At 46.9% G+C, this 24,712-nt stretch overlaps 1 protein-coding gene across 1 annotated transcript in view; it reads right to left on the bottom strand.

The window, feature by feature from the left end:
• Nucleotides 1-1,045: 1,045 nt before the first annotated feature.
• GPC3 (glypican 3) overlaps nucleotides 1,046-24,712 on the bottom strand; it is a 403,498-nt gene continuing 379,831 nt past the window's right edge. Inside the window, exon 8 of the mRNA XM_027608126.2 lies at nucleotides 1,046-1,563. Within this exon, the coding sequence (XP_027463927.1) occupies nucleotides 1,394-1,563 (170 nt within the window). The 3' untranslated portion in view covers nucleotides 1,046-1,393. The remainder of the gene's footprint in view (nucleotides 1,564-24,712) is intronic.

Raw genomic sequence — 24,712 nt, 5'->3', positions numbered from 1 at the left:
CTCATACTCATTCAGCTTCTCCTGTCCTTGTCCTCGGGTGGGAGTTGACTTCCTGCTCATTGGAAAGAACCAATAACGTTTCTGTTGAAAAAAACCAAATGTTTCTGTTGACCTCACCTGGCAAATGAGCCACATGCTAGGCATTGTGACAGTGACAAGTTGGCTATTCCTGAGGTTCTTTGGCAGCAGCATGTCCAGATATCCACATCGGCGCCATGATGGTTTGTGATGTTGCACACGTAAGACCCAGATTTCAGTGGGAACACCGGCCTACAATTGGCAAAGAGCTGGTAAGGTGTGTTGGTGCCAGACCGTCTGCTCCAGGAGAACAGGGACCAAATATTTGTTTTCGCCTGCCTCCAGCGTCTGGTACAGTACCTGATACACAACAGGTACACAAAACCTCGCTGTCGAGGATACAAGTGTCGAAGAAACCCACCTGTAGCCAAGAGTGGACGCGGTCACTTGCTGTAAATCAAGGCTTTCCCGATGCCCATCTTTGCAGCCTGACCCAGGGTGACTGTTGGCCCCGCCATGGCCCTGTCCCTGGAGAAGGGTGACAGACGACAAGCCCGAGACAGTAGCAGAGAAGCTTGGGGAGTTAGTTCTTCGCACAGTTACTCTTTCTTGGGCCTACGTCTCTCGGGTTGGGGGAAGGAAGGATGGTAATCACGTGATTGAACGTGATCCAAATGGAGGGTTTCTCTTTGGGCGAAGCGCTTTCAGCAAAGGGAAATTCGTAAAGAGAGACAGGGGAACTTTTTGAGATACCTTTTGTTCACTGGCAAGAACACTCTAACTCAAGACTTCCACGTGGAGATCAGGCATTGAGAATGTGTTGGGAGGGAGGCTTTGACCGGGGCTTGGGGCCAGGATTGATCCGCCAACAACAGGCAGGCAGGGAGGTAGGGTTGAATGACCTCGTTGACACCCGATAGGATTTTTCCCGTACTGAACAGAAAGCTAGGTGAGGGGTAGGAAAAGCACCGCGTGGTCACCATGTATGAGGGCTTACAAGAAAAGACCCAGTGCACTTTTATTTGAACATTTATTTATTTTTTTCCAAAGAAATCCATGCAAAGGGAAAGAGAAATAGAGAGAGAAAGGGAGACATGGTAACCATGTTCTAGCAACCAAACATAGGAAAATAATTTGGCACAACTTGAGTTTTTTTCTTTGCAAAAAGACGACCTACACTACCACTAAAATTTACCTTCCTCAAAGACACCATTGATTTTCGAAAACACAACACATGGTTGGTCTTCTACTTAATGGCTGGAGGAGGTATACAAGATAAAAAAAAATAGAAAAAAAAAAAATAAGAAGGTGGCTCCCTTTACAGAGGAAGGCCACGGGGTGCCGCTGGGCAGCATGGGTGCCGAGCACTGGGAAGTCAGTGCACCAGCAGGAAGAAGCCCACCACGTAGATGGCCAAGCTGGTGAGAACCTTCAGCGGGGAACAGCTGTTCCCCAGGTTGTGAGAGGCTGCTATCTCGTTGTCCTTCTGGTTCACGTGCTGCTTGCTTCCAGGCGCGTCATCCACGTCCAGATCGTAAGCCAGTTCTGCCAAAAGAAAAGAAACATTTGAAATTCGGGATCCCCGACAGCATCAGGTGTCTGCTAGCCATGGCTCAAGCGTTGGTCTGGACCGCCGGGGTGCCCCAGCTTTTGTGGAAAGGAAGGTGGCCGGCTGAGAAGGAGCCAGGGCTGTGTGCGTGGGGGGGGGGGGTCCTCCCAAGGAAGGAGGTGGCCAGAGAGGCTCCTTCCCGAGGTCACACCAAGGGCGAGAGGCTGGCTGTTCCCCTCTGCCCTTTTGCTCCACCCACCCACACCCCAGGGTGCAGGTCGGGAGCTGCACATCATCTCCTCCCTAGGCAGGGCTGTGCCTGAAGGTCTCTTTCACCAGATCTCACTGGTATTGCAATGTAAGGTGCTGGGTGGGTGACTCTGTGTGTGCCTTTGCGTATGTGTGTGTCAACAGGGCGGGGATGTGCCTCTCCTGGGCCCTGCGCCCCCCAGATTTTCTCCTGGAAGCCTCGCTTGAATGAGAGTCGAGGATAGGGTAGTTTGCCATTGAAAGTTGTTTTATTTTTCCCAAATATTTCTTCTTTGATTTATGTTGTCTTTTCATTTACCCCCAACTTAAACACACACCCCCCCCCCCCCACACGCACACACACAGAGCATAATTGATCTAATGCATAGGATTTAAACTGATACCGAGCAAAGACCAAGGAGAGGCCGATGGGTAAGGGCTTTCCTTCTTTGACCACCTACCATTTATGGTATACGTTCATCATTCTGAAAAGAAATTGGGGTGTTGGCACTGGCCCAGTGCAAACGCCTCTCAGAAGGCACATCTGAGTAGATGGTGGTTTGTCAGGAAATTCAAGATGGCCAGCCCTGGCCCAGAGGTCAGCTTCCTTCCGCTTTGTTTTTCCAGATTTAGAACTCGGATCGACTCCCTTGGCTTTTCTAGACTCAGTTGCCAGTGTTTCTATTTCAATAGCTTGGGAAGGTGGGGTGATGTGAGTGCCCTCACCAGCCAACTGGCCTGTGGCCCCAGAGCCGGAAGGATCCCTCGGGGACACTGAGATACAGAGCAACAGGCACGGAGGAATGACTGGGATTCTACAGAGGGAAGGAAGGAAGGAGAAGGAAGGGCTCCTCTTACAAGGGATGAAACACTCAGTAAGTCACAGGAAGAAAGTGTGAGGACGCAGCTGGCCCAGGATGCACGCAGAGCAGGGCCCGGGACCAGGGCTGCTCAGAGGCTAGGCAACAGCAGCAAGGGCAAGGTGATCAAAGCCAGGGGGATCACACAGATTGCAATGCTCCTTTCCCAAAAGGGCTAAGGTAGTTTCTACTGCCCTCAGCAATGACGAGGGAACCAAATTTACGGGGCCTCAACTGGAAAAAGATATTGCAGTCAGCATAAGATAATATATCAAGGTTTCTTTAATTGCACGTATTTGATTACTACACAGATCAACTTCTTCCTCCGTCTTCGTTTACTAATTACATTTCTTAATGCATGACAGTTCATATCCTTTGCCTTTGTATCTGATGGGTATTAAGGTTTTTCCTCTTAATTTGAACATATGTTTTATTGACTCCTCTGTCATATTAAATACAAATAATGTTTCTCTTTTGTGGTTAAGTATAATTAGTTTTCATTGCCGTACTAAGAAATCGTGTCCTACCTTTTAATAGATACGACTTTTTTACCTCTCTAAAGCTGAGAAAGTTGTTCTCCTGGAGTGCCGAGAAGAATTCAAATCAAATTTTCCAGAGAACCCTCTTACCCAGGGAAAAGCGACTCGGCTGACTCTAATCGGGATTCCCTCTCCCCATAAAATAAATACACACAAAGAAAAGAAAAAGAAGAGGAGAACAAAGAGCCGCGCTCTATTTGGAAGTCAGACCTCTTTCTCGGAAAGGTGAACTATGCACAGCGCACAAGCGAAGGCCGAGGTCAGCACAAGCTCAGGTCACGATCGGATTTCACCAAAGTTGAGAACACATATGGCTCTAGCTGTTGAAAGCCCAGCCTTGAGTCGCAGGGCAACTTCTCAACTTAAATGCAGAGGAGTATTTTTAGGGTTGACCTGAATGAGCGAACTCTTAGCGTTGCTTTCGGATTCCTTTTCTGGATATTCCCCTTGCCCAACGTCAAGATGAAACAACATCTATTCATGTTACCACTCAGCCCCTGTGTTATTTATCTTGCTCTTCAAATAATCCGCGAACACTGGACAGTTTCACGTCCTAGAGCAGTTATGGTAAACCTAGCAGATGCTAAGCCCAGGAGTTTCGAATCTTCTTTGCCACCAAAGACCTCATTTGTTATTTCTATCTCCTGGACCCTATGTTTTGGAATTATAAAAATGACGACCAGTTACAGAGTCCTCGTTGTGGGCCAGGCACTGTGCTAAGCTATTTATATACATGATCTCATTTAACTTAACCTTCTCAGCAATGTTGCGAGGTAGGCATCATAATTCCCATTTTACTGACGAGGAAGCTCCAACTCAGGTTCCTTTTTTGGCCCATATTTACCCAGCTGGTAAGTGACAGAGGGGCTGTTTAAATGCAGGTCCAACTCTGAACGTCATACGAAGCTATACCGTCTCTTGAACAATTTTGTATATCAAATCAACTGCAGTGATTAAGTAGTAATGGATTTTTTTCTTGAAAAAAAAATGCCGCCTTGATTAGTAAAATATATATTGCCAAAGAGAACTCAAGAGCATGAGAAAAGTCAGTGTTTCCACATGAAAATGATCACATACTTGACTGAGTAGCCTTATTAAGCTTTGTGAAATCCTGAAAAGAGCTCTGGGCTTGGGGACTGAGAATGAAAATTATGTCCCTTCCATTGCCCTGAAGAAATCAGCAATGGGCCACCATCATGGAGATTCGAGACGATGGGGACAGCTTAGCATGACATTGAAGCATTATGGGAGACAGAGGAAATAGGGTTTTGGTCAAAGATAAATGTGGATATATTCCTGGACAGGGGAAATATAACCCAGTTTAATTCAACAAACTTAAGGGTAGCCTACACTGTCCCAAGCGTTGAGCTAGAAGGCTGGAGAGAGACTTAGTGCCTGCCTTCAGGAATCCCACACCCTGACAAGGAAAACAGACCAAGAGACAAACCAACTAGATACTTGGCAGAAGGTAGTAAGGGCTCAGATAAAGGCACAAGCAAAACACCATGGGGAGAGAAAAATTCCAAACAGAAGGATCTGGGAAGACTTTTAGAACAAGTGGGATATAACCGATACCACCAAGGATGGGTGGGACCATGGCAGAGCAGAATGAGATGGTTGTTCATTTCAGGCAGAGGGTTCAGCTTGAGCAAAATCATCAATATCAGAGAGTGGAGGCAGGGCATGCTCAGTAAGAGCAAGTAGCCTCTATGATGGGAGGGAACATAGGGTGTACACTGCTGGGGTGTGTGTGTGTTGCATGGTGGGTGATAAGAGGCAAGGCAGGAAGGACAAGTGAGGGCCAAATCACGGTGGATTGGGAATGCTAAAACTTTACTCTGTGGGCAATAGGGAGCCATTGAAGGTTTTTAAGTAAGAAACTCACACAATCTGATTGGTGTTTTTTTAAAAAGATCGTTGTTAACAGTTTGGAGGACAGCCTTAAGTGGGAGAGACTTGTCAGACATCTTGTCTTAGAAAAAAACAAGAAGCCTGTGGGAACAGTATCTGGGGATCAGCCAGTAGCAAATATACATTTTTTAAAAAAACCGACAAAGAAGCTAAATCTACACCAAATCAAAACTTTCTCATTTTGCTACAAACCAGATCTATTATGGGAATCATCTTAAACCATTCCCTTCTAAGTCATTCATATTTTTTTGTTTATCAGTGATTTTCCAGAGCATATCTATGCTGTATTAGGTACATACTGTAAAATGCACATAAATTGTTTCTACCTTACAGTTGACTGTCAGTGAGAACCAGCAAGGATATTTTCACACAAAACCCCCAAATCGGTTTCTATTTGTAATCAGTTTGCCTACACCCAGAGGGTAGACCCAACAATCCATACTAATTAAACGCTCAGCCCGGACTCTCATTGTGCCTTCCTTAGTGCCGCACATTAGATACTCTCTTTATATTTATTTATTTATTCACATTGGAACACTCATCATTGACGTACTTTTATCTTATGTACAATGAGTTGGCATTAAAGTAGGTATCTTGGATATCTGCAGTTAAGGTAGGTATCTTGGAAGGATATCAAGGAAGTTCACATAATCCAACTTAATGAAGCCCATTTCCTTTGCGTACCGACAGACACACTGACAGACACACTGATGGACACATTGGCAGCACACTTCAAGGCCATATTTCTGGATCAGATGGTGCCAGTTCAAGCAGACATGGCAAGAACAAGAACCCTGGCCGAATTTCCCCAGGGGGCTCCAGCAGAGCTGCTGGTGACCCATCTTGCTCTCTCGGATGAGCAGAGGCAAAAAAGGCTATTTAAAAAAAAAAAAAAAAACTTTTAAGTAAACTCTACACCCGATGTGGGGCTCAAACTCACAGCCCAGAGATCAAGAGTTGCACGCTCCACGGACTGAGCTTGCCAGCCACTCCTAGATAATCCCTTTGAAATAATCATCAGTCATCAAGGTCTATACTTTGTGTTGAAAAGTTTTTCTGAGGGGCGCCTGGGTGGCTCAGCCGGTTAAACTTCTGCCTTCGGCTCAGGTCATGATCCCAGGGTCCTGAGATCGTGCCCCATGTCGGGCTCCCTGCTCAGTGGGGAGTCTGCTTCTCCCTCTGCTTCTCCTTCTGTGTGTGCTCTCTCTCTCTCTCTAGCTCTCACTCTCTCTCAAATAAGTAAATACAATCTTTGAAAAAAATTTTAAAAAAGAGAAGTTTTTCTGAGTTGGGCAAAGCACTCTGTGGGGAACCCTCCAGCCTTAGTGGAGTTCCCAGGGAAGGCTGTCCCATCCTGATAGTCTGGGGCCCTGGGCTCCAGGCCCGGCTCAGCCACTGTCTGACTCTTTCACCTTGGGCAAGTCACTTCCCTCTACTCTGGACTTTGGTGGCTCCATCTGCCCAAATCAAGACATTGGACTAGATGAACTCTACGTGTCCTTCTAGTTTGAGTTCTCTCAGATTCCCAGGCTCTCGGGGCCCAGGGAGGGACAGAGTCTGCTGGGGGCTGCAATCTTCCCTCCACTCGCAGTAGCCCAGGGGCTGTCCCCAGCAGAACCTCCAGAAGCAAGTAGGGGGCAATCAGCTGCTTCTCTTGGACTGTTCATCAGCTACCGAATTCTGAATCCTCTTTCTTCTTGAGCTGATCTAGTCTCGGATAAGAGACGCTGGCAATAAATAAATCTGCGTTGCACTGTTTGGCTTTTCTTGAAATCTTGGTGGAATAACCTGCGAGGCCCGTGCACGCAGAGCTCTGGGGGAGAAGTTACCAGACCCGGGGCGCATCAAGCTGGCAGGCACAGAGAGCCAGGGAGGATCTGCCAGCCAGCGAGACGAGCCTGAGGGCCCTTCCAAAGCCGCTGGGGTCTTGGGCGCATGATAGGATGCACATGCTTGCCCTCCGATGGCGGGGGCATCAAGGGGAGCCATGCCTGGCCATGGGGGCCTCGCCCACACCAGCAGGCAGACCTCGTGGGCCAGCCTGAAAGGAGAGCTGGTATCGAAATCCCAGGGGAGAGAATGCTGCTGTTGAGCCAAGCATGGGGGTTTCTTCCTTGCTAAGCCTGCGCCGGCAGATGGCTTCAATCCGGCCCTAATATAGCAACAGAGCAATACTGCTGGCCCTGGGTTTCGCATTTGCTGGGTACAGTTGGCTCCCAAGACGCGAATATGTGAAACCTTCAGTGCATTGCTTGGCAGACCCCAGAGGCTGAAAGCGGGGAAGTCTCTGGAGGAATCGTGTGCCTTGTGCCGCTGCTCACTCTGCGGCCCGCTCCCACAGACACCCTCGGGCGCTGCCATTCACTTCAGAGTCCCAAACAGATCTCGGCTCCCGTGCCCACCCCGTCCACACCACCCTCCGCCTGCCCCATCAGCCCCTACTCCTTTGTGAACTTTCAGGTGTGAAATGACTCCTTGGACTTGAAAGCAGAAGAAAGTGACTTTGCTAATGACCCTGGGGTCTCTGGGAGTCTAGATTTTCTTCTTCATAGATCAGATGAGAGGAAGCCGGCACCCTCGGGGCCTCTGGGTTTTAATAGGTCTAGTGGGGGACTCCTTTCGGAACGGGACCATTTCACAACGTGTCTTCTTGACAAACAAGGGAGCTGCCGATTTTGCAGACTGTAAATTCTGGGAAGAACTTGCTGGCCTCTCCCGGAAGAGGGCTGGGCAATGAGATGCCCACTTCATTTCCTACAGCCAGTTCCAGGCTGCAAACATCCTCTGGGTTGTTGAACAACCACGGTGGATTTCCCCAGTAGTGTAGGCACGGCCTCCCCTCTTAGAGGCCTCTGTTGTTGAGGCCGGGCTATGTGCCTCTTCAGGGTACACTGCAGCGGGCTGTGGGTGCATAAAGCCATGGCATGCTTTTCCCTAGACATACAGGGGGGAGAGCACACCATTTTATACTAAAACATGCAAGGCTGTGTGATGGAGGAGAAATGCCCTCTTTGCAAACTCATTTAAGACTTCATCCAATACCTCATGTTTACGAGGACATTCGGGTTCTGTCCCAGATCCTCAGGAGCAGGTGCTCACTCTCACTCCTCATTGATGTACGGAGTCCTTAGGTAGGAAGGTCTTAAAAGCACTGGTAGGATACTAGGGTCATCTGGGCTTTGTACGCTACTCAACGCTGGACACACTGACTCACATGTTCCTCATTAATGACTTCCGGTAGGCTTTTCTATGACAACAGCCTTATCGAGAGAACACCACAATAACTGCCCTTACCTGGGGCTCCGACCGCTTAGTTTATTAATACAAAATGGTGGGGCGCCTGGGTGGCTCAGTTGGTTAAACGTCTGACTTCAGCTCTAGTTGTGATCCCAGAGTCCTGGGATCGAGCCCCACGTTGGGCTCCCTGCTCAGCGGGGAGTCTGTTTCTCCTTCTGCCTCTGCCCCATCCCCCTCCCCTGCTTGTGCTCTCTCTCTCTCTCTCTCTGAAATAAATAAACCTTTAAAAAAAAAAAAAAGAAAAGAAAACTAATACAAAATGGTTTCCAGGGGATCGGACTACGACTAATGCTTCACTATTGCATTTAGCCATTAAGAAAGGAACAAACAAAAATATCACTTAATCCCTTTGGAAATTAAATTATTTTACTATAGAATCTTATTATAACATGGGCCACTACTATACTTATTTAGGTATATCATGAGTCAAGTCATATTCCCAGAAACAGAACAACTGTGTCCTAGAAACCCTGACAGCATGAGCGGGTGGTGTGGGTGCCGGCCCTCCTCCACCAGCCCCAGAATTATCACCACCTTCCGCAGGAGTGTCCCGACTCCTCCGCTCATGTCTACAGATCCTTATCACCCAGGGCTGCCTGACGGCTCCATGGGAATCACGCTTCATCACAGCCTTCACTTCCCACAGGAGAAATCACCTCACCCCGTGGGACAGAGACACTGTGCTGCAATGCCAGCGGAGAAGACTCAGATGAGAACAGGCTTGGAGAAGGCGAGGGAAGGGGACATTGTAGAGAGGTGAGGACTAGCATGGTCCAATGTTTATGGGGAGGTCCGGCAATGTAAAGAACCGAGAAGCAGCTATTGAAAGTGTCAACTAGATGGTTACAGGAGACTCTTGAGAGAAGTTCAGTGGGGCGGTGGCGAAAAAACAAACCATATTGAGTTGAGGAGACAACAGGAGCTGATATGGGTTTACAGAGTCCTGATCGGCCTTTGGAGAAGCTTGAGAGTGAGTGAAACGAAGCGCTGTCACCCTGTGCCCCAGAGGCTGTGTCACAATACGTCATTAGTCTGTACAACCACGCCTCGTTAGAAGGTGCCTCCAGAGTGCTGACTCAAGACAGCCTTTGGAAGCGCTGTATTCTTGTCATCCTTGATACACGGACAACCTCAGCTAGACACTCAGAAGAGACTTGCGTGCCAATGTTGATAGCCGATTACTCACAACGGCCAAAGGGTGGAAGCAACCCAAGTGTTCATCGATGGATGAATGGATAAATACAATGTGGTACATTTATACAATGGAATATTATTCGGCCACAGAAAGGAACACAGGACTGATACATGCCACAACATGGATAAAAGTTGAAAACATGAAGCTCAGGGGCACCTGGGCGACTCAGTCAGTTAAGCACCTGCCTTCAGCTCAGGTCATGATCCCAAGGTCCTGGGATTGAGTCCCGCGTCGGGCTCCCTACTTAGTGGGGAGTCTGCTTCTCCCTCTACCCTTCCGCCCTGCTTGTGATCTCTCTCTCTCTAATAAATAAATAAGATCTTAAAAACAAACAAACAAACACGATGCTCAGTGAAAGAAGCCAGTCACAAAATACCACATAATATACAACTCCATTATATGAAATGGGCAGAGTAGGCAAATTTTGGAAATAGTGGTAATGGTTGCATCACATTTTGAATGTAATTGATGTCACTGAATTGTATACTTAATGGTTTAAATGGCAGGTTTTATGTTGTATATATTTCACCACGATTGAAAAAAAAAAAAAAACCTATAGAAACCAAACAATAATGGCATCTGGGGCAAATCCCAGTTCCTAAAGGGAGTGCACTGCTACTCCAGTATTTCACTTTGCAGAGGGGTGTGTGAACGTACCCCATACCAAAGCATCCACCCCCACGTGGCACTCCCTCGGCGTTTTGAAAGTCAAGTTGTCCAAAAGAATTAAAATGAACGGATATTTAGACACTAGCCTAGAATTGCAGATGTGACTCCGCAATTGGGAATGGCGGAAGAGGGCAGTTTATGTCAAGGATTTTAATCAGAGGCTAACTATTTTAAGAGAAATTTTTATAGAAGCTCTGGAAACTCACATTTATTTTGTGGCTCACACAGATGATGCTAAGCTGAAACCATATTTAAAAGACATCAGTGAACGGATACACTCTGTCTTCATTTCTTTAACAAAAACGTAATGGTTTAGATTCGCAGAGCTCTGTTTATAATATGAATTTCAGGCATGATGCCGCTACAGAGGTATGCATCTCTGGGCTTTGAGGATATAGAAGGAAAACACAAAATGTCACTTATTGTGGCCAAATCCAATTGCTGGTGAGGTGTTAGGAGAGTGAGGGAGGGGCCTTATGGTCCCTCGGAGACCAGGCTCCAAGATCCTCAGTGAAAAGCACCATGATGGCATTTGGAGCAAGGCTTTAGGTACACTTGGATGGGAAAACCCAAAGTGTGGTAATCTTCCATTTTTAATAAGCCATGGTGGATCTTACAAAAAACATACCCAAGAACTAAAATGTTTGCAATGTCCTGGCAATGCCCAACAGCGGAGAAAATTATTAGCACAATAGTCAATGGGTCCAAATGGCTCGAGTCCCTGAAAACCCTCAGCCCGGCTGTGAGAACACTGCAGGCCAGAGATCAACAGCCGGCAGGTGTCCTTATAAATGAAAGATGAAAAAAAGCCTCCTTAAGTTGTTCCATCTGATTTTCTTCCTTCAAAACTCTCCAACTGTGAAACGCCTCCATCATCATCAGTGGGATTTGGGGAATCGCGATTACTTTCCCCTCAATTTACTTGGAAGAACACATTATCATACTGGCTCCATCTTCCCACCTTCCCATCTTCGGATCTGGATCGTCAGTGAGTCCCCCTTCTCACATTCACCCGGGCGCTCCCGACCATTTCTTGCTTTCCTTCAGCCCCTCTCACCTCCCAAAGCCCCTGTAGTCCTCAGGGTCCCAAATGAATAAGATACCCACTCCTCTCCAATGGCCCAGCACTGTCCAGGAAGCAGGACTGTTCTAGTCAGTGACAGCGGGAACAAGACAACTCTCTCTTCCTAAATCACAAGTTGAATCACATCTGTCTCTTCCTCAAAGTCCTTTGATGGCTCCTTACTGGATGTGGGATCTGGTCTTATTTCCTTAGCATGGCATTCATGAGCTGCTCCTCATCCTGTTTTCTAGCTTCCACTGCCCATATACTTCTCCAAGTACCGTATGCTGGACTCATACCATCACATTCATCATTTGCTGGAAAAAGCAAGTTCTTGGAAGTTCCCATGCCTTTCCCCATGCTGTTCCCTCAGCTTGGGATGGTCTTACAGGATACCTCTTCCAGGAAGTCTTCCCATCTTGCCCCAGCCAAAATTAATCCCTCCCCTATCTGGCTCTTAGTTGGATTGTACTTCTAGTATAGGATTCATCTCAGTCTGTCTCATAGGAGACTTAGTATTTCTATGTTCCTGTCCTCAGCTAGACTACGAGCCCCATCAAGGTAAGAAATGAGTCTTATTCGTCCCTGTGGCTGCCGCACAGAACCTGGCTAGCACGGACACTTACAGACATGCTTGTTGACTGACTGACTGCACGAACACATTATCCTCAGTCTCCTGAGAATATCTGCAGGTGCAGGGCCACTCCCTTAGCAGACACCCTTCCCAAAGAGTCTCTTCTCATGACCTGATGATTTCCTTAGGGGAAAGAGTCCCGCGGAGCTATGATGAAGACAAGACAAAGGCAGGGCCTGTGGTGGGGCGGCCCAGACAGCAAATGGCAGGACTCCGACCCTGACTTCTAGATTCCGAAGCCGTGCTGACAACAGCCAGTTCTTGATACCCCCCAGCATCAGTTCCCTGCACTCGGGGTGCATGGGATCTACAAAGATTATTTTCTCATTCCCTTTTGCTGCCTGGAACCTGATGCCTTGCTATGTAAGCAGCTGACACAAGCCGGCATTCCACGGGCCATGCTGGGCAGGAAACAGGTTTTCTGGTGAGCAGGTTCCATTTATTTCTTACTTGGAAACTTCGCGATCGGGTTCCCATGCCTTTGACCCCTGCCGCTGCCCCGCCATCTACCCACCTCTGGGCCACACACCCTGCCCTTCACCTCACCACCGATTCTTAAGCCTGGGGGCTGCTGGTGATTGGGATTTCAGCACCTGGCTGTGTGACATGAAAATAGAGCTTCGTTCGTGAAGTCCCTTGCTTGGCTGTGACAAGACAAAGCAATGAGCCTTGCGTCCCCCGCACTGACGCAGGCCGGCACCCTCTCCCCTCCCAGGGCTCTGCGGGATGGCTGCCAGGAAAATACAGTTACGTGCTGGCCCGGGTAATAGATTGACTGCCCTAACCTAAAAGTTCCGTGCTTTTATTTCCCCCCTTTTCCACTTCTCTATTCACTCCTTTTTCTCTTCCCATTGCTCGTTCAACTCGTTTCCTGTGTCCGATTATTATTCTCTCCTCTTGTATCTAGTCCGTGCTCTACTAAGCCTTCTCTCTGGTCTCCACTATGATGTTTTCCATATCCTCGGGCAAGGGGCAAGGGGCAAGGCTGGAATCCTCTGGTGGATTTTAAATATTAAAGATGCTTTTCTGTTCCTTCCCACTTTGAATGGAAACCTCTCACCAGGGTTCTATTTGTTTTAGAAGTGGTTCTAGTATCTCCTTCCTTATTCTTGGACTGTTTACCACTCTGCACCATTTCCCTGGTCCTGCCTGATACCTGCCCCCCAACCCCTGCACCTGCCCATGCCCCCTCTGCAATTTCTCTCCTCTCTCTATCTCAGATTTGTCTCACTCCATAGCCATGCCATTTTATTTTTATTTTATTTTAAGTCATCTTGACACCCATTGTGGGGCTCGAACTCACTGTGCAACTCTTGATCTTGGGGCCGAGAGTTGCACGCTCCACCCACTGAGCCAGCTGGGTACCTGCCATGCCTGTGTAGTCACTATTTCATGGCCTTGTTTTTCTCTTAAGGGGAAAATGACTTGGACTTAAATAAAGAACATTCTAATAATTAGTGCAATCTGAAAATTGCATAGGCCTCCCCTAAACAGTGAGCTCCATCTCTGGAGGTGGTCCCGGAGAGTGTGGGCAGCCATTTGGTGGAGATATCAGTAAGGGGGTTCAAACACAGAATGAGGGGGAAGGTAAGTAGCATCTGATGACCCTTCCAACCCTGAGATTCTAGGATTCCATTCTGGTCTTTAGGGGTCTCTTGGCAGGGATAAAGGGTGAAGGGAGCAGGTTCAAGTGACCTTTGCATTCCTCCCTTTGACACAGATACTGTGTGCAGAGGAATCTAAAGAGACTGCTTTGGAGCCTCTCTCAAAGAAAGGGATGGTGTCTTTTGGAGACCACGACTGGCTTAGAGAGAAGGGCTCTAAGTTTGCCAAGGAGTTATCAACCAAGACATCATTTTAAGGGAGTAACTCTCGGCCTGCCTAAAATGGGGAGAGAGAACCACATAGTCCGTCCAGCTTAAGAAGGTAGGGGCTAAGTCTCAGAAATAATGTGAATATTTATCAGGCAATATGGAATGTACAGATATGGTATGAGATGGTCAGTAGAGGACACTGCCTATACAGAAGATGGAGCAATGAACTCAGCAACTGTTTACACTGAATCTTCTCCCTACCAATATTAAACAATTAGCAGTAATTCGCAGGTGGTAGACATCTTGCTCAACGCAGCCACATGATGGTATCACTCAGGATCCACAGGAAGAAAAGAAGAGGCATCAGATGGAGGAAAATCACTTTGGGAACATGATGAGGACATAAGTTGGAAGGACCCAAGGGGAAGGCAACTGAGGAGAAAAAGCTGGATGATCCTCATACAAATAGCTCTGTGCGCCTTAGAACAAAGTAGGCAAGTCCAGAGGGAGGCCAGGAAGGGTAAAAAGACGCCAAGTGGCCCAAACCCACAGCTATAAAGATGTAAGAAGGAAAAGGGAAAATCCTACTACCAAGGGTGGCAGCTAGTTCACTAAGCAGGAGGAGAGAAAGCAGCAGGAAGGTATCAAACCAAAATAAAAAGAAGATGCACCTAGCAAGAAATGAGTACTTTAATGAGGTAGAGCCAAGGGCGGCCCCAGTTCCTTATAATTAAGAAGGGGGCAGGAATTTGGGGTATTGTCTTTGCCTATCTACGGGATACATCAAATGTGCCCGTCAACCAAGACGAATGCATCTGTTTATTGGCCAAGTGAAATGAAGAAGGAAAAGCATCTGAGACGAGCAAGGTGTCACGCTATGAGCATAATAGAGGCATTGGAAGGCGAACAATGGGTGAAACAGGGGATGGGGATTGAGGAGGGTGCTTGTCATGACGAGCACGGTGAGTGTGGAAATGTTGAATCGCTCTATTGTACACCCAAAGCTCACATTACCCTGGATGTTAACTATACTGGAAGTAAAATCAAGACTTAAAAAAAAAAGCAAAAGAAAATGAACGACGGCATGTCAGAGTGAACAGGCCTTGCATGGCCAATAAAGAAGCCATGTTTAAACAATCAAAATGCAATCAACAACAACAACAACAAAAGAGGGAAACTGGGGCCTTAGAGCCTGGCACCCTAAACTTCTTCTGGAAACATATGCTAAAAAAAATAATGGAAGTAAACACAGCAGCTCCTCTGCAATGATCCAAAAGGAAAACAGGGAATAAGGTGGTAATATTCATTGCTTGGTGAAAAGCAAATCAAATGCAAAGTAGTTTCTGATACTGCAAGAGGGTGGGAGAGAATCAGGATGTGGCATCAGTAGCTTCCTGTGATTCCTGTCATTTTATCTCATGGGGGCTTTCCCAGCCAGTTAGGAAGAAGAGATTAGACTGGAAAGCTCCCCTTGGAGTCACAGCCTGCCCCAAACTAAATCCTGATGCACTGTTTTTTTTTGCTTGTTTGTTTGTTTGTTTGCTTTTTACATTTTTACCTTTTCAACAACTTTATTGAGGTATGATTTAAATACCATACCATTCACGCATTTCAAGTACATTTCCAGGGTACAAGTCAATGATTTTCAGTGATTTCGGCGAGGTGTGCAACCAGCATCATAATTCAATTTCTGAGCATTTTCATCCACCCAATATCCAGTAAGATCCCTCATGCCAGTTTACAGTTGAACCTTCAGTGGGGTCTTTTTCCTTTTTCCTTTGAGCTCTCTTGCAGCATCCAATACTGCTGGCCACTCTCCGTTTTGAAGCTTGGCCTCCCCTTAGTTTCAGACATCACTCCCTGCAGGTGCTCTCCTCTACCTCTCCGGACCATCCTCAGATTCCTCTGAGAATCCCTCAAGCTGTATTTCTTAAAGATGGGTGTTCTCTCATCTCTTCCTTGGCCCTCCACTCTTCTTGCTTTATGAGTCTTCCTGAATGTTCTCTTCAGTGCCCCTGGTTTTAGCTATCACTGAGGAGGATTCCCAAATCTCTCTTTCTCAGACATCTCAGACATCTCTCTGAAGATCTAAATGCTCCCTGGCCATTTCTACCTGGACGGTTCTCCGGCAACAGTCACAAACAATGTCACAACAAGTCACAAACAATGCGGCCTTTCTAGTCCCCTCTCCTGTCCCCCCCCCCCACCCTCGCCCCCTTCCCAGCCTGGTTTGGTGATTGCCTCTTACTGGCCATCCACTTGTCCAAGCCCTAAACTTGCAGGACTCCCTAATTCCTCTTCCTTTTTCACCCTCTGGGTCTAATTAATGCTCACATCCGGTAAATTCTGTGTCCCTTACTATTTTGTGAATTCCTCTCCTTTCCATTGCCACTGGGACTGCTTCGATTATGCTCTCATTATCTCTCACCTGGACTAGCAGCCTCCCTGTTTTGTCCTCATGCAAACTATCCTCCCGCACAGTTGATAGGGTCCTTTTATTTTGTTAATTTTTAAACTACTCAACACATGAATGCATTCTTGAAGCTAAAGGTTCAAACAACACCTGAGTATATAGAGCAACAAAGAAAGCCCCCTCTTTTCCACTCCCCCCCCCACAACTCCCCGGGGGTAATGACTGGTAAATAAAGAAACACTGGTACTTTCTATGCACATGCATATGATACAATCTCTCTGAAATCTTTGTATATTAATACACATAGAATTTAATCACGGCAAGAAATTCCATAGTGCGAATATCACCATTAGCCGTTTCCCCACTGAGAGGCATTCCGTTTGCGCATCACTCCTTCCTCGCCCAAACAATGCTGCAGTGAACATCCTCCGACACACACTTCTGGATACATGGTGTATTTCTAGAAGGTCTATTCCTAGGATAAAGCTGGCATGTAGGAACGGAGGCTGCATGGGAGCTAGCTTGCAGGGCAGTAGGACAGAAGGTGAGAAAGACTGGTTGGAAAAGATTTGAGAGAAAGGAGATTAATTGTATTTTTTCTTGAAAAGATGATGTAGAGGCTATCAAGACATAGGATGGTATTAGGAAATCTTTGGGGAAAAGTCATCTTAAAATGTTATCACCCAAATGCAACAGCTATTAAAAAAACCCCGATTCATTTAAAACAAACTATGCCTTTCCAAGCTATGACAAATCTAGCTCGGCACGAGGGCCATAAAGACAAGCTGGAAGTCCAGGGAGCGAGCAGTGAATGTGAGCTGGCAACAGAGTGTGTTCATCACGAAAGCCAGTATTACGCTAAACTAGATTGCGGAGCACATCCTTGTACATGAACTTCCCTATGGTCCTTGGTTGTACCCATCTTACTGTTGTTTTTCATTTTTATTTTCCTGATTTTAGGTGGATGTTGAGAAAACTTCCCAGAGGAGGGAATCCTAAGCATTAAGGGGTGGAAACTAGGTCCTTTGATGAAGTGCTAAAGGAAAGGTAATTGTTTGGCGACATGTGATTCACTTCCAAAAGCGGTGACATTTCTGACCCGATATCCAGTTGGTCGAGAATTTTTAAGGCCGGTAATAAGTTCATTGCTCAGCCGGCAAGCCCACAACTACATAAGCAGCAAAGCGACAACGTAGGGGGAAAATCAAAATGAGCAAACTGTAATTAGGTATGCAGTGTCGTCAGAGAAAGCAATTTGCTAAAGGGATCAGCACGATTAAAGATTCATCATTCTCCTTAAACAGATTGTTTTCCTCAATTGATTTGTCCCAATCAGGTCTCCCTGCATCCTGCAGAAATTCTGTTGTCTGTTTCATTTCTCTGCTGAGAGATTAGAGGAAGTAAATCGAGCTTCTCCAGTCACTATGACTTCCTCCCAAATGGAAGAAGTATTAACCGAGGGCTGTAGAGGCAGATTACAGTTTAGGTCACCCCGGGGAGAAATCCAAAGCCCCTTTCAACTAACAACAAGGTAAGTTAATCCTCAAATCGTTCTCCTTTGCATTAAGCCTAAGACCAAGTTTAGGAGGCCTCCTTTTCAACTTGATTTTTGTTGGTTTCACCTTTCTCATGCCCCAGCGGCCGGGCAGGCAGGCAGGCGGGCGGGCGGGCGGGCAGACAGACAGGTGGGCAGACAGGCGGACAGGCAGCACTCGGAGGGTGCGGGGCCTGGACCACAGAATCCAGCAGCATTCCTCACTGGCCAGTCTCCCTCTGCCTCCCCCCTTCACCTCATTTTGTTCTCTTTCCTGCATAGCTTCCTTCCCTGAGGCCTCTCTGAACCCTTGCCATTTCCAGGTTAGCTGGGGGGGGGGGGGCGGGTCTGGGTTGAGTCTGATGGGGCCAATGTCATAAATTAATGAAACACTCGGTGAGCGCTAGGAACATTTATTGATGTCCTGGGCACCAGGCAGGCCAGGGGAGACAGGAGAAGACACCGGGCCTGCCCTTGAGGAGCCCTCTCTGCAGTCGGGAGGATGAGATGGTTGTACCCCCCCCAAAAAAACAAAAACAAAAACTCGTATCCAGGTTGGAATGAGAGAAGCAAGGAGCACCCCAAGAGAGGCACGAACCAAGAGTGGGGGCAACTCTGAGCAAGGGGGGGGCCTGTTGAGGGTTGTGAGAAGGGGAATCCGAGGGAGGCAGATCCACAGCCCTTTATTGCTGGGCCCGTAAGCAGAGAACACGTCCTACTACTTCTCAAGCGCGTTAAGAGGTATACTGTGATTTCTAAACCTTCACGTGCTCCACAAGCATGGTATTGTTTGTCGTTTGAGAAAACTCTGACTATTAGACCTTTCTCAGAGAAACACATTACTGGGGAACCCAAGTCAACCTCTTGTGCCTTTACATGCCCCCCAAGCCCCCTATTTATGTCCACCCTCCCGCACTCCATCTGTCTGTCTGCCTCTCATTTTTATTGTCTGGTGACCCGAGGTGTTCAGGGAAGGATCCTTTGCTTCGGTCCCAGTCAGCGACTGACAGGAGATCCAAGTCAGTCACCGGGGGCCTGCCGTGCAGAAGGTGTGGGTCGCCGGCCATGCCCCCTTACCTGCGGGTTCGGGTTCACAGCACAGCGCTGGGGTGACTGCCACCGCCCGCCTGGCTGGCGTTCGGTGTATCGGAGCCCGGGTTTGGTGGGGATGCTCTTCAAATGAAACCCTAAACCCTTTCAAACACTCGGCGATCTTTCCACTTTCTCAGCTTGCGAGGCTCTGAAGATGTCCCTCTGTACATTTTTCCAGCACGACGTGAGGTGCCGGTTAGTCAGAGCGATTTAGGAGAATGTCTTTTAAATGTAGACTCCTTTAAAAGGGAGTTCCTTTTCCCCTGGGGTTTTTGCCATTAACTATCGGTCAGGTTATATGCACATTTCATGAACTGCAGAGTGAACGTATTCCCACTTGAAAACAGACAAACAAACTTGGGAGGGGTTACTTGGCCAGTCCCAGTAATTGAAACGATCACAATTAAAAGCCAGACAGAGATAGTCAAAGAGGGCAGATGCCACACGATAAGAAAAGTGACAAATCCTGGGTCTCATATCCTCATTCCCGCTTAAAGAAAGACACGAGATTGACTTATGTGAGAGAATTGACTTTGACAATGCCGGACAGGTCTGACTGAGGAAGTAAAGACATACACTACTTTTCAAAGAGTTTTTGACTGAGAGGCACTATTGTGCTAGCCATGATCGCCCTTCACCTTTCCCCCCAGCCCCCATCGCCTATTCTAAAAGACCCACTCACCTTGGGTGAGAAGCATGTCCAGTCCCGGTACTGTAGTTATGGGAAGGTTTCATCTGGTAGCTCGGTAAACAGAGGCAATCAGCGTGAATTACTGAAATTAGCAAGGCTAATGCCATGTCACTATTCAAAACTCTGCCAATTTGGAATTTCTTAATGGCCTCAGGAGAGGGAGTCTTTCTACATCCTACAATCTCTCTCCATTCTTACCTAAATTCCTTCTCATAGATGTTATGAATGGCCTGTTTTGTAGCCAACACAAACTTTGTCCAGTAAAATAATGTAAGGAACTCAGAATGAAAAGAGATTAGCTGTTCCTGGCTCCTGTGATTTTAAAGCAGAAATAACTTTGGCTTCTACTGATTCATAGACAAAGCTTGAAATGCAAAGCATGCTCAACTCTAGATTCAGCATGAAAAGGACCTTAAAATATGCCCAAGTGCAAGTAATGGACTTATTAAAGGGAAGAAAAGAGCTACTTTCACACACTCCCAAGCTCTTTAGTTCTGTCATATCAGTAATCTTGCTTAAGAATTTCATTCTATTTACATTTCTTCTCCCTTGAAATATCCTCAGGACTCATATGGCATCAAATATGGAAGCTTGTAAGACATTAATTTCTTTATGTTAATTAAGGGGAAGGCATGTAAAGTGGACGAGGGCTAGAACTCGGAGCCCTTGCAACGATTTCAATAGGAATTAAAAATCAGTTCTGTGGTTTTAATTGAACACCTGATCATCTGTCATCACAGATATTTGGGGAAGCCAAGTTTAAGTGTCTTCTTTGGACTATTTTTGGCAGTGTTCCAGAACAAGTGCATTTCCCATTAGGGAATTCAGTTTGTATTTGATGACAGGACTCATATGGCATCAAATATTGAAGCTTGTAAGACCTTAGCCTGGGAGGTTTTCAAGCCACAGTACATAAAGCACAGAGCTCAAAAATATACACATGCACCCACACAGAGGCTTTCTGTTTCAACTTTAAGAGAACTCAGAAAGAATGAAAATCGTGCCTGAAAAACTTTGGGGCATCTTGGGATATTTGTGGGAAATCTAACAGGCCCAGGAGTCACGAGAACCTTTCCAAGCAACATTCAAGTGAGGAGAGAGCGTCGTTCAGGTCCCCGTAGAGATAGTAAGTCCCGGTCTTGATTTTCCCAAGATCAAGAATAAACTCACTCATGTCTGTGCCTCAGTCTCTACCTGCGATGTAGTTAATGTAGTAAAGTAGGACTTAGATGGAATTTGCATGGGCACGTCCATTTTGATTAGACGCCAGTCTGTTTCCACAGGATAAGTTGGAACCCCAGAACCACCATGCGAATGTTAGGATCCCGAAAAGGCAGCGTGAGCGACTAAGAGTCCCAGGTTCCTAACCCTCTTTCTCCCACCTCCCTTGGACCTGCTGGCTATGTGGCCACAGTCCTTTAAATCTGAGCTCTCGTTTTGCTAATCTACAAAATGGACACAAGACCACGGCCTTCAGGACTGTAGAGGGAATTGAGAGATACTGCACGTGTCCCAGTTTGGGGACCAAAGAGAGGGAACCGGTCGGGAACAGGGAGAAAGAAAAAGGATAATGAAATCTGTCTCTGTCTCTGAAGAGGAGTAGGGGAGAATTATGCAAGGCTGAGTTTGGGCGTATTTACCCTTTGTCCATGAACCAATAAATGAAGCTCGGCTACAAGATTCCAAAACCCTTTGGGGGGAGAAAGAAAAGGCAAGCTGGCAATCTAATGCTACGGACCCAAGACACAAGACACAAGAGCTGTTTCGTTGAATTCAACTTACTTTTTTAGACAGTCAGTCTGACTGACTTGTGCCGAGATAGCCTGAGTTTGAATATGCACAGTTACTTGTACTTAGCATGGAAAACGTTAAAAACATTCTTGCAGGGGCCGCCTGGGTGGCGCAGTCGGTTGAACATCCGACTCTTGGTTTTGGCTCAGGTTGTGATCTGGGGGTTGTGAGATGGAGCCTTGTGTTGGGCTCCACGCTCAGTGTGGAGTCTGCTTGAGTTTCTCCCTCTCCCTCTGCTCCTCCCCCTCCCCCCCCCCATGTTTGCTCTCTCTCTTTCTCTGGAATAAATACATCTTTTAAAAAAACATTCTTGCAAATTCTGCTCGAATGAGAAAATAAAGAGCCAGTTACAGGTCATAGTTAAAACTAAAGATATGAAATGGTTTTCTTCTTATGTTTATTTAAGTCATCTCTACACCCCATGTGGGGCTCAAACTCACGACCCTGAGATCAAGAGTCACACGCTCTACTGACTGGGCCAGCCAGGCGCCCCAGAAAGAAATGTTTTCTTATATAAAGTTCCAGGAAGTATTTTAAAATGCCAGATCCTAGATTTTCAGATATAAATCAAGTTGTCACTCCTTATAGCTTCATTACTGATAAAAAAAATGACAACTAGACCATCAGGCATATTTGAAATAACAAAGTTCAAATACTTGCATTTTTCTTTTTGAGGCAGTTCAGTCTCCTTGGCTTTTCATTCTCTGACAAAGTTTCCCTAAATTTGATTCCTCCACAGCCAGGACCCCAGGTCCAGGCATCAGGGAGTATTTTATTCAGCCACACTCAACCCAACTTCCTATTTCCCCTGTGCATACCCAGACCATTTCTACAGATGAGGTGTTTCTCTGCCCTGGCCCTCTGTCGAGGGAGGGGTAGCGCTCTGGCCAACCATTTCCCACTCCCAGGCTGCTTCTAGAAGTACTTTGGAGAAGAGTGTGCTGGAGAGATTAGGCCAACTCCAAATTATAGATTCATAACCTAGTAGAGCAATTAAGGAGATGAGAGGGATGGTAGGATCAAGACCAGTTTTGGGCCTACCCTCCAGTGACCTGCCACTGTTAGTTTGGTTTGGGTCCATTTATCAACCTTGAACTCTGCTTTCAGCCCATCAACTTCTTAGGAGAGATAGGTCCCCAGAAGTGACTGGGATCTGTATGCACTGAGAAATTCAATGGCCACATTGTTGTTAATGCTTCTATCTGGGGCAAAATTGAGAAGACAAGTGTATCTTTGCTCCCGTCTTCATCTGACTTGCCCTGTAGCTCTTCCTCATCCTCCGAAGAGACTGGGTGACTTCATGCTCTCTCATAGCCAGTCGGGGCCACCTTCCCGGGCTGGCACTGCCTGATCAGTACCCACTTCTCTCAACATGGCCCTCCCAGTCATCAAAGCCCTGGATTTTGTTTAAGTGGCAACAGACAGTCATGGGCAAATCAGAGAATCTCATCCCTTTTCAGGGCTTCACATCATACCGTGCACGCTCTAGGAGTACAAAATAGACCTGAGAGGGAAGTGGTGTGTTTGGTGATAAAGGTCCTGGACCGGGAGCCAGGAGACATAGCTGCCAATACTGGTTCTACCACGTCTCAACTCTGATTTTGGACAAGTTATGTAACTTCTCTGAGCCCTAGTTACCTCGCCTATAAAACAGGGTTGCTGTGAGGAGAGGCAAAAGCATTTAGCATGGTGCCTGGCATACGGTAGGTGCCTAATAAATGTAAGCTTTCCATGAAAAGGTGGACAGGGATGGAAGATTCCCAAGCTCCCTAGGCTCTCAAGGTGTAAAAGGCCTTTCAAAATCATATGTACTTAATTGTGCATGTCCGTGGGCTCAAGATACAGGGACCTTTAATTCTGCTATCGATTTTCATCTTTCCAAAGTGACAATTTACAAACTCTTTTTCCTCTCAGGGCTTTGTTTGGCAGATCCAATACAAACATGCTAGTAGCACAAACCACAAGAAGAATGGAAGATGAACAATCAATAGAACCACTATGAAAATATCAGGCAGATGCTCTTCTTTTGACTGGTTCAAAGTTGCTAAGTCTTCATGCTGATGTCTCCTTTTTAAACAAATATGTTGCTGCAGATGGTTTATATCCTTTCCATTAAACTGTGGGATTTCACATGTATGGGAGGTGCTAGGCAAAGATGCAGAAACTGTCCCATCTTTAACACCCTGGTATAGTATAGTCAGGCTTTCCAACGCCCAGTGCCCCACGTTCTTCCCAGCTAGACCCCATGTTCCACCCCTGACCCCCACAGCAGCCTTGTAGGGACAAGTAAAAGCATACCTTGGGAGTTGTCAGATCTCGGCTCTGAAGTCCCTAGTACCTCACCACTGTTCATAGGATTAAATCCAAACTCTATGATTCTTTTGTATCTTCCTTCCCCATAAAGAGCAGGTGCTGTCTTACTTAGCCTCTTTATCTTCACTGCGCTAGGCGTGAAGGAGGTGCTCAGTACAAATCTGTGAGTTGAGCTGAAATGCCTGGCTGAACTGAATTCCCTCTCTCTGGGCACCTTCTCTTCATGCCTTGTGCCTTCCCAAGTTAGCGGAGATGCGGAAAGCTTCTGCGCCATCAGTAAGGCCTTGCCACTCATGCTCTCTGCACGCGGTGAACCAGGGAGGAACTTGGGAAACTTGGAAGGTCACCACTAACGTTGGTTAAATGGCCCATCCCCAAGGGACCTGTAACTCTGGAGCCCTTAACAGATTTATGCTTTTTGGTCGAGCTGAGCCATGAAATGATTTCAAGTAAGAAGGAGAAAGAATTCCTGAGAACTTAAGGAAGACAGTGACCTGAATGCAAATCCAAGCTTTAAGCCTTGATGACAGTAAGACGTTGGGAAAGTCACTTTCCTTGTTAGCCCTGGTTTCGTCATCTCTCAAGTGAGCACCATGACCTGCCTCCCAAGGCTGCTGAAGGCATTAAATGACAGCGATGCAAAGTCCCTCACAGAAGACCTGCTATCAGTGGCATCTCATAAATACTTGTTGATCAAAATCGGGAGAGTCACTGCTTAATTGTTCCAAACAAAGCAGCCCCAGAACTGGACCAGCCATAGAACTTCCTTTTTAAACATGATAGAGCTTGCCAGACTCCATCTTAACACCCCCAATGGGCACTGCTGGCCTAGTGGATTCTTCTGAAGGCTGCCAACTTTTTGGATGACATTGTGTCTTCTAGTAAGATGGATGGGCCATTTGTCTGGAGTGCAGATGCCGGGAGAGGGAGTGATGGATTCAGGTGTATAGCTCAGGAACCGTCCCCTACTCCCAGACCCCAGCAGAGTGGCCCTCCTACAGAGAGGACACGTGAGGCCTGACCTATACGCAGGCACTTCTGTTCACAGCACGTGGCCCCTGGGGCTTGTTTGGACTTTTC

The sequence above is a fragment of the Zalophus californianus genome, chromosome X (assembly GCF_009762305.2).
Source record: "Zalophus californianus isolate mZalCal1 chromosome X, mZalCal1.pri.v2, whole genome shotgun sequence".
NCBI classification, from domain to species: Eukaryota; Metazoa; Chordata; class Mammalia; order Carnivora; family Otariidae; genus Zalophus; species Zalophus californianus.
This window is presented reverse-complemented; position numbering and strand designations above follow the sequence as displayed.